The 16,322-nt window shown below is 44.6% G+C and overlaps 1 protein-coding gene across 2 annotated transcripts; it reads left to right on the forward strand.

Moving 5' to 3' along the window:
- The first annotated feature begins 14,039 nt into the window (after nt 1–14,039).
- On the forward strand, nt 14,040–16,077 carry pomgnt2 (protein O-linked mannose N-acetylglucosaminyltransferase 2 (beta 1,4-)). Of its 2 annotated transcripts, XM_068760460.1 has the most exons (2): nt 14,067–14,909; nt 14,946–16,077. In XM_068760460.1, exons 1-2 carry the CDS (start codon nt 14,067–14,069, stop codon nt 15,840–15,842), a joined length of 1,740 nt encoding a protein of 579 aa, XP_068616561.1. In that variant the 3' UTR covers nt 15,843–16,077. The 2 variants fall into 2 exon arrangements, with proteins under 2 accessions (XP_068616559.1, XP_068616561.1); XM_068760458.1 differs by having other exon boundaries at nt 14,040–16,077.
- Nucleotides 16,078–16,322: the final 245 nt, after the last annotated feature.

Genomic DNA, 16,322 nt, shown 5'->3' on the forward strand with positions numbered 1-16,322 from the left:
TCAGGGCCCTGAACACTGAACTGTAACCTGTGTACTGTGTACTGTGTACTGCGTACTGTGTACTCAACTTCAGACTTTGTGTCCATCCTTCATTCCCTCACCGATCTGTAGGCATGAATGTTTTTAACGTCAGTTAAAACATGAGTTTTAGCTGAAATGTACGATAAACATGATCCAGCTTGCTGGGAGTGTCCTCAGCATGAGCAGGAAGATAGTAATTAGTTACCAGCAGATAGTAATTAGTTACCAGCAGATAGTAATTAGTTACCAGCAGATGGTAATTAGTTACCAGCAGATGGTAATTAGTTACCAGGAGATAGTAATTAGTTACCAGGAGATAGTAATTAGTTACCAGCAGATAGTAATTAGTTACCAGCAGATAGTAATTAGTTACCAGCAGATGGTAATTAGTTACCAGCAGATGGTAATTAGTTACCAGCAGATAGTAATTAGTTACCAGGAGATAGTAATTAGTTACCAGCAGATAGTAATTAGTTACCAGCAGATAGTAATTAGTTACCAGCAGGTGGTAATTAGTTACCAGCAGATAGTAATTAGTTACCAGCAGATAGTAATTAGTTACCAGCAGATAGTAATTAGTTACCAGCAGGTGGTAATTAGTTACCACCTGCTGGTAATTAGTTACCAGCAGGTGGTAATTAGTTACCAGCAGATAGTAATTAGTTACCAGCAGATAGTAATTAGTTACCAGCAGATGGTAATTAGTTACCAGCAGATGGTAATTAGTTACCAGGAGATAGTAATTAGTTACCAGGAGATAGTAATTAGTTACCAGCAGATAGTAATTAGTTACCAGCAGATAGTAATTAGTTACCAGCAGGTGGTAATTAGTTACCAGCAGATAGTAATTAGTTACCAGCAGATAGTAATTAGTTACCAGCAGATAGTAATTAGTTACCAGCAGGTGGTAATTAGTTACCAGCAGATAGTAATTAGTTACCAGCAGATAGTAATTAGTTACCAGCAGATAGTAATTAGTTACCAGCAGGTGGTAATTAGTTACCAGCAGATAGTAATTAGTTACCAGCAGATAGTAATTAGTTACCAGCAGGTGGTAATTAGTTACCAGCAGATAGTAATTAGTTACCAGCAGATGGTAATTAGTTACCAGCAGATAGTAATTAGTTACCAGCAGATAGTAATTAGTTACCAGCAGATGGTAATTAGTTACCAGCAGGTGGTAATTAGTTACCAGCAGATGGTAATTAGTTACCAGCAGATGGTAATTAGTTACCAGAAGATAGTAATTAGTTACCAGGAGATAGTAATTAGTTACCAGCAGATAGTAATTAGTTACCAGCAGATAGTAATTAGTTACCAGCAGGTGGTAATTAGTTACCAGCAGATAGTAATTAGTTACCAGCAGATAGTAATTAGTTACCAGCAGATAGTAATTAGTTACCAGCAGGTGGTAATTAGTTACCAGCAGATAGTAATTAGTTACCAGCAGATAGTAATTAGTTACCAGCAGATAGTAATTAGTTACCAGCAGGTGGTAATTAGTTACCAGCAGATAGTAATTAGTTACCAGCAGGTGGTAATTAGTTACCAGCAGATAGTAATTAGTTACCAGCAGATAGTAATTAGTTACCAGCAGATAGTAATTAGTTACCAGCAGGTGGTAATTAGTTACCAGCAGATAGTAATTAGTTACCAGCAGATAGTAATTAGTTACCAGCAGGTGGTAATTAGTTACCAGCAGATAGTAATTAGTTACCAGCAGATGGTAATTAGTTACCAGCAGATAGTAATTAGTTACCAGCAGATAGTAATTAGTTACCAGCAGATGGTAATTAGTTACCAGCAGGTGGTAATTAGTTACCAGCAGATGGTAATTAGTTACCAGCAGATGGTAATTAGTTACCAGCAGATGGTAATTAGTTACCAGCAGATAGTAATTAGTTACCAGCAGATAGTAATTAGTTACCAGCAGGTGGTAATTAGTTACCAGCAGATAGTAATTAGTTACCAGCAGATGGTAATTAGTTACCAGCAGATAGTAATTAGTTACCAGCAGATAGTAATTAGTTACCAGCAGATGGTAATTAGTTACCAGCAGGTGGTAATTAGTTACCAGCAGATGGTAATTAGTTACCAGCAGATGGTAATTAGTTACCAGCAGATGGTAATTAGTTACCAGGAGATAGTAATTAGTTACCAGGAGATAGTAATTAGTTACCAGCAGATAGTAATTAGTTACCAGCAGATAGTAATTAGTTACCAGCAGGTGGTAATTAGTTACCAGCAGATAGTAATTAGTTACCAGCAGATAGTAATTAGTTACCAGCAGATAGTAATTAGTTACCAGCAGGTGGTAATTAGTTACCAGCAGATAGTAATTAGTTACCAGCAGATAGTAATTAGTTACCAGCAGATAGTAATTAGTTACCAGCAGATAGTAATTAGTTACCAGCAGGTGGTAATTAGTTACCAGCAGATAGTAATTAGTTACCAGCAGGTGGTAATTAGTTACCAGCAGATAGTAATTAGTTACCAGCAGATAGTAATTAGTTACCAGCAGATAGTAATTAGTTACCAGCAGGTGGTAATTAGTTACCAGCAGATAGTAATTAGTTACCAGCAGATAGTAATTAGTTACCAGCAGGTGGTAATTAGTTACCAGCAGATAGTAATTAGTTACCAGCAGATGGTAATTAGTTACCAGCAGATAGTAATTAGTTACCAGCAGATAGTAATTAGTTACCAGCAGATGGTAATTAGTTACCAGCAGGTGGTAATTAGTTACCAGCAGATAGTAATTAGTTACCAGCAGATAGTAATTAGTTACCAGCAGATGGTAATTAGTTACCAGCAGATGGTAATTAGTTACCAGGAGATAGTAATTAGTTACCAGGAGATAGTAATTAGTTACCAGCAGATAGTAATTAGTTACCAGCAGATAGTAATTAGTTACCAGCAGGTGGTAATTAGTTACCAGGAGATAGTAATTAGTTACCAGCAGATAGTAATTAGTTACCAGCAGATAGTAATTAGTTACCAGCAGGTGGTAATTAGTTACCAGCAGATAGTAATTAGTTACCAGCAGATAGTAATTAGTTACCAGCAGATAGTAATTAGTTACCAGCAGGTGGTAATTAGTTACCAGCAGATAGTAATTAGTTACCAGCAGATAGTAATTAGTTACCAGCAGATAGTAATTAGTTACCAGCAGATAGTAATTAGTTACCAGCAGGTGGTAATTAGTTACCAGCAGATAGTAATTAGTTACCAGCAGATAGTAATTAGTTACCAGCAGGTGGTAATTAGTTACCAGCAGATAGTAATTAGTTACCAGCAGATGGTAATTAGTTACCAGCAGATAGTAATTAGTTACCAGCAGATAGTAATTAGTTACCAGCAGATGGTAATTAGTTACCAGCAGGTGGTAATTAGTTACCAGCAGATAGTAATTAGTTACCAGCAGATAGTAATTAGTTACCAGCAGATGGTAATTAGTTACCAGCAGATGGTAATTAGTTACCAGGAGATAGTAATTAGTTACCAGGAGATAGTAATTAGTTACCAGGAGATAGTAATTAGTTACCAGCAGATAGTAATTAGTTACCAGCAGGTGGTAATTAGTTACCAGCAGATAGTAATTAGTTACCAGCAGATAGTAATTAGTTACCAGCAGATAGTAATTAGTTACCAGCAGGTGGTAATTAGTTACCAGCAGATAGTAATTAGTTACCAGCAGATAGTAATTAGTTACCAGCAGATAGTAATTAGTTACCAGCAGGTGGTAATTAGTTACCAGCAGATAGTAATTAGTTACCAGCAGATAGTAATTAGTTACCAGCAGGTGGTAATTAGTTACCAGCAGATAGTAATTAGTTACCAGCAGATGGTAATTAGTTACCAGCAGATAGTAATTAGTTACCAGCAGATAGTAATTAGTTACCAGCAGATGGTAATTAGTTACCAGCAGGTGGTAATTAGTTACCAGCAGATGGTAATTAGTTACCAGCAGATGGTAATTAGTTACCAGCAGATGGTAATTAGTTACCAGGAGATAGTAATTAGTTACCAGCAGATAGTAATTAGTTACCAGCAGATAGTAATTAGTTACCAGCAGGTGGTAATTAGTTACCAGCAGATAGTAATTAGTTACCAGCAGATAGTAATTAGTTACCAGCAGATAGTAATTAGTTACCAGCAGGTGGTAATTAGTTACCAGCAGACAGTAATTAGTTACCAGCAGATAGTAATTAGTTACCAGCAGATAGTAATTAGTTACCAGCAGATAGTAATTAGTTACCAGCAGGTGGTAATTAGTTACCAGCAGATAGTAATTAGTTACCAGCAGATGGTAATTAGTTACCAGCAGATAGTAATTAGTTACCAGCAGATAGTAATTAGTTACCAGCAGATGGTAATTAGTTACCAGCAGGTGGTAATTAGTTACCAGCAGATGGTAATTAGTTACCAGCAGATGGTAATTACCGTAGTTACCAGCAGATAGTAATTAGTTACCAGCAGATAGTAATTAGTTACCAGCAGATGGTAATTAGTTACCAGCAGGTGGTAATTAGTTACCAGCAGATGGTAATTAGTTACCAGCAAATGCAGCAGATAATAATTAGTTACCAGCAGATAGTAATTAGTTACCAGCAGATGGTAATTAGTTACCAGCAGGTGGTAATTAGTTACCAGCAGGTGGTAATTAGTTACCAGCAGATGGTAATTAGTTACCAGCAGATAGTAATTAGTTACCAGCAGATGGTAATTACCGTAGTTACCAGCAGATAATAATTAGTTACCAGCAGATAGTAATTAGTTACTATGTTATTATTTAGACAGAGTCCTCGGCGAGGTTCTCCTACTCTGGGACACTCAAGTCGCTAAAAGGACCACAAAACCTGTTTTTCCATTTCGTCAGATTAAAATGCCTGTCAGGTCGCCTGCACGTCGGAGCGAATGTCATCGCGAGATCTGAGCGCGGGATTCCCGTCGGCGGTAGGCGGAGCCTTGGTGTCGGCAGCGCGGAGTCGATGGCGGCCAGCGGCGTCTCGGTGTCAACACCGCCAGCCCGTGAACAGCAGGGAGCCGCCCAGGCCGCGGTGACGGAAGCCGGCGTGGGTTTCTGCTCCAGTCCCGTTATCCGCCGGTGACCGAGACCGGCGCGGGTTTCTGCTCCAGTCCCGTTATCCGCCGGTGACCGAGACCGGCGCGGGTTTCCGTTCCAGTCCCGTTATCTATCCGCCGGTATTCGACCTTTCATTGTCTCTGCGGAGGACCGGACCGTCTCCCGGATGAGCTGATGCTGAAACTGAGAACGTTGTCACCGAGTCCCGAGGTAACAGTACACAGCTCACAGTACACAGTACACAGGTTACAGTACACAGCTCACAGTACACAGCTCACAGTACACAGCCCACAGTACACAGTACACAGGTTACAGTACACAGGTTACAGTACACAGCTCACAGTACACAGGTTACAGTACACAGGTTACAGTACACAGCTCACAGTACACAGTACACAGGTTACAGTACACAGCTCACAGTACACAGTACACAGGTTACAGTACACAGCTCACAGTACACAGCTCACAGTACACAGTACACAGTACACAGGTTACAGTACACAGCTCACAGTACACAGCTCACAGTACACAGCTCACAGTACACATGTTACAGTACACAGCTTACAGTACACGGCTCACAGTACACAGCTCACAGTACACAGCTCACAGTACACAGCTCACAGTACACATGTTACAGTACACAGCTTACAGTACACGGCTTACAGTACACGGCTCACAGCTCACAGTACACAGCTTACAGTACACATGTTACAGTACACAGCTTACAGTACACGGCTCACAGTACACAGCTCACAGTACAGAGCTCACAGTACACATGTTACAGTACACAGCTCACAGTACACAGCTCACAGTACACATGTTACAGTACACAGCTTACAGTACACGGCTCACAGTACACAGGTCACAGGTTACAGTACACAGCTCACAGTACACATGTTACAGTACACAGCTCACAGTACACAGCTCAAAGTACACATGTTACAGTACACAGCTTACAGTACACAGCTCACAGTACACAGCTCAAAGTACACATGTTACAGTACACAGCTCACAGTACACAGCTTACAGGTCACAGTGCACAGGTTACAGTACAGAGTACACAGGTTACAGTACACAGCACACAGCTCACAGGTTACAGTACACAGGTTACAGTACACAGCTCACAGTACACAGCTCACGGTACACAGGTTACAGTACACAGCACACAGCTCACAGTACACAGCTCACAGTACACAGGTTACAGTACACAGCTCACAGTACACAGGTTACAGTAAACAGCTCACAGTACACAGGTTACAGTTCACAGCTTACAGTACACAGGTCACAGTACACAGCTCACAGTACACATGTTGCAGTACACAGGTTACAGTACACAGCTCACAGCACACAGCCCGCAGCTCACAGTACACAGGTTACAGTACACAGCAGCGCACAGGTTACAGTACACAGCTCACAGTACACAGGTTACACCAACACGATCACAGTACCCAGGTTACAGTACACAGGTTACACCAACACGCTCACAGTACACGGGTTACAGTACGCAGGTTACAGTACACAGGTTACACCAACACGCTCACAGTACACAGGTTACAGTACACAGCTCACAGTACACAGCTCACAGTACACAGGTTACAGTACACAGTACACAGCACACAGTACACAGCTCACAGTACACAGGTTACAGTACACAGTACACAGGTTACAGTACACAGCTCACAGTACACATGTTACAGTACACAGGTTAAAGTACACAGGTTACAGTACACAGCTCACAATACACAGGTTAAAGTACACAGGTTACAGTACACAGTACACAGGTTACAGCTCACAGTACACAGCTCACAGTACACAGGTTACAGTACAAAGCTCACAGTACACAGGTTAAAGTACACAGGTTACAGTACACAGCTTACAATACACAGGTTACAGTACACAGCTCACAGCACACATGTTACAGTACACAGGTTACAGTACGCAGCTCACAGCACACATGTTACAGTACACAGGTTACAGCTCACAGGTTACAGTACACAGCACACAGGTTACAGTACACAGGTTACAGTACACAGCCCACAGTACACAGCTCACAGTACACAACTCACAGTACACAGCTCACAGTACACATGTTACAGTACACAGGTTACAGTACACAGCTCACAGGTTACAGTACACAGCTCACAGTACACATGTTACAGTACACAGGTTACAGTTCACAGTACACAGCTCACAGTACACAGGTTACACCAACACGCTCACAGTACACAGGTTACAGTACACAGCTCACAGTACACAGGTTACACCAACACGCTCACAGTACACAGCTCACAGTACACAGCTCACAGTACACAGTACACAGCACACAGGTTACAGTACACAGCTCACAGTACACAGCTCACAGTACACAGGTTACAGTACGCAGGTTACAGTACACAGGTTACAGTACACAGGTCACAGTACACAGCTCACAGTACACAGGTTACAGTACACAGGTTGCAGTACACAGGTTACAGTACACAGGTTACAGTACACAGCTCACAGTACACAGCTCACAGCACACAGCTCACAGCACACAGCTCACAGTACACATGTTACAGTACACATGTTACAGTACACAGGTTACAGCACACAGTACACAGGTTACAGTACACAGGTTACAGTCCACAGGTTACAGCTCACAGTACACATGTTACAGTACACAGGTTAAGGTACACAGGTTACAGCTCACAGTACACATGTTACAGTACACAGGTTAAGGTACACAGGTTACAGTACACAGGTTACAGTACACAGGTTACAGTCCACATGTTACAGTACACAGCACACAGTATACAGGTTACAGTACACAGCTCACAGTACACGGGTTACAGTACGCAGGTTACAGTACACAAGTTACACCAACACGCTCACAGTACACAGCTCACAGTACACAGCTCACAGCTTACAGTACACAGCTCACAGTACACAGCTCACAGGTTACAGTACACAGTACACAGCTCACAGTACACAGCTCACAGGTTACAGTACACAGCACACAGTACACAGCTCACAGGTTACAGTACACAGCACACAGTTCACAGTACACAGCTCACAGCACACAGGTTACAGTACACAGCTCACAGTACGCATGTTACAGTACACAGGTTACAGTACACAGCTCACAGTACACAGGTTACAGTACACAGGTCACAGTACACATGTTACAGTACACATGTTACAGTACACAGGTTACAGTACACAGGTTACAGTACACAGCTCACAGCTCACAGTACACAGGTTACAGTACACAGGTTACAGTACACAGCTCACAGTACACAGGTTACAGTACACAGCTCACAGTACACATGTTACAGTACACAGGTTACAGTACACAGGTTACAGCTCACAGTACACAGGTTACAGTCCACATGTTACAGTACACAGGTTACAGCTCACAGTACACATGTTACAGTACACAGGTTACAGTCCACAGGTTACAGTCCACATGTTACAGTCCACAGGTTACAGCTCACAGTACACATGTTACAGTACACAGGTTACAGTACACAGGTTACAGCTCACAGTACACAGGTTACAGTCCACATGTTACAGTACACAGGTTACAGCTCACAGTACACATGTTACAGTACACAGGTTACAGTACACAGCTCACAGTACACAGGTTACAGTACACAGCTTACAGTACACAGCTTACAGTACACAGCTTACAGTATGCAGCTCACAGTACACATGTTACAGTACACATGTTACAGTACACATGTTACAGTACACATGTTACAGTTCACAGCTTACAGCACACAGCTTACAGCACACAGCTCACAGTACACAGGTTACAGTACACAGCTCACAGTACACAGGTTACAGTACACAGGTTACAGTACACAGCTCACAGTACACAGCTCACAGTACACATGTTACAGTACACATGTTACAGTACACGGCTCACAGTACACAGCTCACAGTACACAGCTCACAGTACACAGCTCACAGTACACATGTTACAGTACACAGCTTACAGTACACGGCTCACAGTACACAGCTCACAGGTTACAGTACACAGCTCACAGTACACATGTTACAGTACACAGCTCACAGTACACAGCTCAAAGTACACATGTTACAGTACACAGCTTACAGTACACAGGTCACAGTACACAGCTCAAAGTACACATGTTACAGTACACAGCTTACAGTACACAGCTCACAGTACACATGTTGCAGTACACAGCTCACAGGACACAGCTTACAGGTCACAGTGCACAGGTTACAGTACAGAGTACACAGTACACAGGTTACAGTACACAGTACACAGCTCACAGTACACAGCTCACGGTACACAGGTTACAGTACACAGCTCACGGTACACAGGTTACAGTACACAGCTCACAGTACACAGGTTACAGTTCACAGCTTACAGTACACAGGTTACAGTACACAGCTCACAGTACACAGCTCACAGTACACATGTTGCAGTACACAGGTTACAGTACACAGCTCACAGCACACAGCCCGCAGCTCACAGTACACAGGTTACAGTACACAGCAGCGCACAGGTTACAGTACACAGCTCACAGTACACAGGTTACACCAACACGATCACAGTACACAGGTTACAGTTCACAGGTTACAGTACACAGCTCACAGTACACAGCTCACAGTACACAGGTTACAGTACACAGCTCACAGTACACAGCTCACAGTACACATGTTACAGTACACAGCTCACAGTACACAGCTCACAGTACACAGGTTACAGTACACAGCTCACAGTACACAGCTCACAGTACACATGTTACAGTACACAGCTCACAGTACACAGGTTACAGTACACAGGTTACAGTACACAGGTTACAGCTCACAGTACACAGGTTACAGTACACAGGTTAAGGTACACAGGTTACAGTACACAGGTTACAGTACACAGGTTACAGTCCACAGGTTACAGTCCACATGTTACAGTCCACAGGTTACAGCTCACAGTACACAGGTTAAGGTACACAGGTTACAGTACACAGGTTACAGTACACAGGTTACAGTCCACAGGTTACAGTCCACATGTTACAGTCCACAGGTTACAGCTCACAGTACACAGGTTACAGTTCACAGCACACAGTATACAGGTTACAGTACACAGCACACAGCATACAGGTTACAGTACACAGCTCACAGTACACGGGTTACAGTACGCAGGTTACAGTACACAAGTTACACCAACACGCTCACAGTACACAGCTCACAGTACACAGCTCACAGTACACAGCTCACAGCTCACAGGACACAGTACACAGCTCACAGTACACAGCTCACAGTACACAGCTCACAGGTTACAGTACACAGCTCACAGTACACAGCTCACAGGTTACAGTACACAGTACACAGTACACAGCACACAGTACACAGCTCACAGCACACAGGTTACAGTACACAGGTTACAGTACACAGCTCACAGTACGCATGTTACAGTACACAGGTTACAGTACACAGCTCACAGTACACATGTTACAGTACACAGGTTACAGTACACAGGTCACAGTACACATGTTACAGTGCACAGGTTACAGTACACAGGTTACAGCTCACAGTACACAGCTCACAGTACACAGCTCACAGTACACAGCTCACAGCTCACAGTACACAGTACACAGCTCACAGTACACAGCTCACAGTACACAGCTCACAGTACACACGTTACAGTACACAGCTCACAGTACACAGCTCACAGTACACAGCTCACAGTACACATGTTACAGTACACAGGTTACAGTACACAGGTTACAGTACACATGTTACAGTACACAGGTTACAGCTCACAGTACACAGGTTACAGCTCACAGTACACATGTTACAGTACACAGCCCACAGTATACAGGTTACAGTACACAGGCTACAGTACGCATGTTACAGTACACAGCTCACAGTATACAGGTTACAGTACACAGGCTACAGTACACAGGTTACAGTACACAGCCCACAGTACACAGGTTACATTACACATGTTACAGTACACAGCTCACAGTATACAGGTTACAGTACACAGGTTACAGTACACAGCTCACAGTACACAGGTTACAGTACACAGCTCACAGTACACAGCTCACAGTACACAGCTTACAGTACACATGTCACAGTACACAGGTTACAGTACGCAGCTCACAGTACACAGGTTACAGCACACAGTACACAGGTTACAGTCCACATGTTACAGTACACAGGTTACAGCCCACAGTACACAGGTTACAGCTCACAGTACACATGCTACAGTACACAGCTTACAGTACACAGGTTACAGTACACAGGTTACAGTCCACATGTTACAGTACACAGGTTACAGCTCACAGTACACAGGTTACAGTCCACATGTTACAGTACACAGCTCACAGTATACAGGTTACAGTACACAGCTCACAGTACACGGGTTACAGTACACAGGTTACAGTCCACATGTTACAGTACACAGGTTACAGCTCACAGTACACAGGTTACAGTCCACATGTTACAGTACACAGCTCACAGTATACAGGTTACAGTACACAGCTCACAGTACACGGGTTACAGTACACAGGTTACACCAACACGCTCACAGTACACAGCTCACAGTACACAGCTCACAGTGCACAGCTCACAGTACACAGTACACAGCACACAGTACACAGCTCACAGTACACAGCTCACAGGTTACAGTACACAGGTTACAGTACACAGCTCACAGTACACAGCTCACAGCACACAGCTCACAGCACACAGCTCACAGCACACAGGTTACAGTACACAGCTCACAGTACACAGCTGACAGCTCACAGTACACAGGTTACAGTACACAGCTCACAGTACACAGCTCACAGTACACAGCTCACAGTACACAGCTCACAGTACACAGCTCACAGTACACAGGTTACAGTACACAGCTCACAGTACACAGCTCACAGTACACATGTTACTGTACACAGGTTACAGTACACAGCTCACAGTACACATGTTACAGTACACATGTTACAGTACACAGCTCACAGGTTACAGTACACAGGTTACAGTACACAGGTTACAGTACACAGGTTACATTACACAGGTTACATTACACAGCTCACAGTACACAGGTTACAGTACACAGGTTACAGTACACAGGTTACAGTACACAGGTTACAGCTCACAGTACACAGGTTACAGCTCACAGTACACATGTTACAGTATACAGGCTACAGTACACAGGCTACAGTACACAGGTTACAGTACACAGCCCACAGTACACAGGTTACAGTACACAGGTTACACCAACACACAGGTTACAGTACACAGCTCACAGTACACAGCTTACAGTACACATGTCACAGTACACATGTCACAGTACACATGTCACAGTACACATGTCACAGTACACAGCTCACAGTACACAGGTTACAGCACACAGTACACATGTTACAGTACACAGCCCACAGTACGCAGGTTACAGTACACAGGTTACAGTACACAGGTTACAGTCCACATGTTACAGTACACAGGTTACAGCTCACAGTACACAGGTTACAGTCCACATGTTACAGTACACATGTTACAGTACACAGCTCACAGTATACACTTTACAGTACACAGCTCACAGTACACGGGTTACAGTACGCAGGTTACAGTACACAGGTTACACCAACACGCTCACAGTACACAGCTCACAGTACACAGTTTACAGTACACAGCTCACAGTACACAGCTCACAGTACACAGTACACAGCTCACAGTACACAGCTCACAGGTTACAGTACACAGTACACAGCTCACAGGTTACAGTACACAGTACACAGGTTACAGTACACAGGTTACAGTACACAGCTCACAGTACACAGTACACAGCTCACAGTTCACAGCTCACAGTACACAGGTTACAGTACACAGCTCACAGTACACAGCTCACAGCTCACAGTACACAGGTTACAGTACACAGCTCACAGTACACAGCTCACAGCTCACAGTACACAGCTCACAGTACACAGCTCACAGCTCAAAGCACACAGGTTACAGTACACAGCTCACAGTACACATGTTACAGTACACAGGTTACAGTACACAGCTCACAGTACACAGGTTACAGTACACAGGTTACAGTACACAGGTTACAGCTCACAGTACACATGTTACAGTCCACAGCTCGCAGTATACAGGTTACAGTACACAGGTTACAGTACACAGCTTACAGTACACAGGTTACAGTACACAGGTTACAGTACACAGGTTACAGTACACGGTGAAAGTGAATCCAAATGAAAGATAGCTTTTGCTGTATTTCCTCGAGCTCACCGTCTTTTCTTTGTTCTTTTGTCGACCACTCATACCAGGGCCTTCATCTGGGTCTGGGTTTTGTCCAGGTCCCTGTTCTGCATTTGCATTTTCTCTCTCAGAAACGTCTCCATCGCTGTCAGTCCTCGTCTTGCTGTGATCCCAAACTGCCTCTGAGGATGACCCTCCTCAAAGGGGAACCGAAGCGCTCACAACGTGTAGAGTGGGCAAAAGCCAAAGCAGGAACAACTGTTTTAGGGGAAATATTTCTTTTGTTTTTTAATAAATGCGGGTTTTTTATCTGCCACACTAAATGCAGCGTCATTACTTTGTTGTATTTGTTTGTGTTGGTTGCGTCTGTAGATTTCTTGTTGGTCTTTTGGATGACTTTGCTCCTAAACTTGTGTCCTTTCTTTTTTCGCCTCACCACCCTTCTCTTCTCCCCTGTCCCTCCCGTGACCCAATCATTGCCCACCCTCTTCTCCCCTGTCCCTCCCGTGACCCAATCATTGCCCACCCTCTTCTCCCCTGTCCCTCCCGTGACCCAATCATTGCCCACCCTCTTCTCCCCTGTCCCTCCCGTGACCCAATCATTGCCCACCCTCTTCTCCCCTGCTTCAGTGCCTGCCTGGTGGCTGATGTCTTGCTGCCTGCCTCTGAGATTGGGGGCCCGTTGGAGTCGGGAGGTGGGTCCTCGGACGCTGCAGTGATGCGCGCATCGTTGGCTGCCTGCAGGATGAGCGTCGGCGCGCTGCTCAATGGATTGCTTGTCTCTGTTGTTGCAGCTCTGCTTTGGAAATACTCCAAGCTGAGTGAGCATGCTGCCCTCCTAGAGGACGAGCTGCACATGACACGGCAATCCCAGGAGCTGTCTCAGGCCCACATCGACTACCATGTAGCCCTGCAGGCTCTTCAGGAACACGGCACGCGCATGGTCTGCACAGGCAAGATGCACACTGATCGCATCTGCCGCTTCGACTATCTATGCTACTGCTCCGAGGCGGAGGAGTTTGTGTTTTTCCACTCCAACGCCTCTGTCATGTTGCCCAACCTGGGGTCCAGGCGCTTTCAGCCTGCCCTGCTGGACCTGTCTTCAGTAGAGGATCACAACACCCAGTACTTCAACTTTGTAGAACTCCCAGCTGCTACTTTAAAGTTTATGCCCAAACCTGTGTTTGTACCAGATGTGACACTGATACTGAACAGGTTCAACCCAGACAACCTGATGCATGTGCTCCACGATGACCTGCTCCCGGCCTTTTATACCATGAGACAATATTCAGACTTGGACCATGAAGCACGCTTAGTTTTTATGGAGGGCTGGGGTGAAGGCCCACACTTTGACCTCTATAAACTTCTCAGCAGCAAACAGCCACTGCTCAAAGAACAGCTGAGGAACTTTGGCAAACTCATGTGTTTTACAAAGTCATACGTCGGCCTGTCTAAGATGACCACCTGGTATCAGTACGGTTTTGTGCAGCCACAGGGTCCCAAAGCCAACATTCTGGTCTCAGGAATTGAGATTCGCCAGTTTGCCAAAGCTCTGATGGAGAAAATGAACCTCACACGGGTGGAGGAGGTGGAGAAGGGTGGTGGGAGTTCTGAAGGTAAGGAGGAGAAGAAGGATGAGTACATCATTGTGTTCAGTCGTTCTACAACGAGGCTGATCCTGAACGAAGCGGAGCTAATCTTGGCATTGGCCCAGGAGTTCCAGATGAGAGTGGTGACGTTGTCCCTGGAGGAGCAGTCGTTCGCTAGCATCGTTGAGATGATCAGCAGCGCTAGCATGCTAGTAAGTATGCACGGAGCTCAACTTATTACCTCACTCTTCCTCCCCAGAGGAGCTGTCGTGGTGGAGCTGTTCCCCTTCGCTGTGAACCCAGAACAGTACACCCCATATAAAACCCTTGCCTCCCTTCCAGGCATGGACCTTCATTATATCTCTTGGAGGAACTATAATGAGGACGACACCGTCACCTACCCAGACAGGCCCTGGGAACAAGGCGGCATTGCTCATTTGGATAGAGAGGAGCAAGAAAGGATCAAGCTGAGTCAAGAAGTCCCCAGACATCTCTGCTGCCGAAACCCAGAGTGGCTCTTCCGCATCTACCAGGACACTATGGTGAACATCCCTTCCTTCCTGGAAGTCCTCAAGCAGGGCATGAAGACAAAACCCAACCCAAAGAAGTCTAAGCCGGTTAGTATGCTCCACCCGGGCCGGGTCAGAGAACCTCAGTGTCAGACTTCAGTTCAAACCAGTACTGAGGCTAAACTCACAGTCTCCTGGCAGATACCATGGAATCTGAAGTACCTGAAGGTCAGAGAGGTGAAATACGAGGTGTGGATCCAGGAGCAGGGAGAGAACACCTACATGCCTTACATCCTTCCCCAGCAGAACTACACTTTCTCAGAGAATATTAAACCCTTCACCACTTACCTCGTGTGGGTCAGGTGTATCTTCAACAGAACCACCCTGGGCCCCTTTGCAGATGTCCTGACGTGTCGGACTTAATTCAAGCGCTTGCCAGTTTGTAGCTGTGCAGATGAAGTCGTGTTGTTCCAGACGGTCAAACTGGAAACGTGCGATGTTTGATGCCGATTGTGAAGTGGCTCATGCCTGCCACCCTGGAACAAGCTGTGGACCTCCTGCAGAGGGACGCGTCGGTGACCAGCACGGAGCCGGTGGGCCGGTCCCCTGGGTGGACTGCAGGGCCAGGTCTTAACAGTCTGAACTTTAAAATGACCGTACGGAAAAAAGAGAAGTGTTCAAACTTTTTGACTTGTGGGCCACAATGGGTTCTAAAATTTGATAGGGGGGCCGGGCCAGGAACCGATGGATGGAGTATTTGTGTGAGCTAATATAAATGACATGTTAAAGCCATCACATGAAAGGATTTGGTCTTTTACAGGTAGCATTACAGGGAAAAGGTCAAATGAATGAGGTTTATGATAAAATGTTATTTAATGATATAATTTGGACAAGTTCGGTGGG

This window comes from Brachionichthys hirsutus, chromosome 3, assembly GCF_040956055.1.
Source record: "Brachionichthys hirsutus isolate HB-005 chromosome 3, CSIRO-AGI_Bhir_v1, whole genome shotgun sequence".
NCBI lineage: Eukaryota > Metazoa > Chordata > Actinopteri > Lophiiformes > Brachionichthyidae > Brachionichthys > Brachionichthys hirsutus.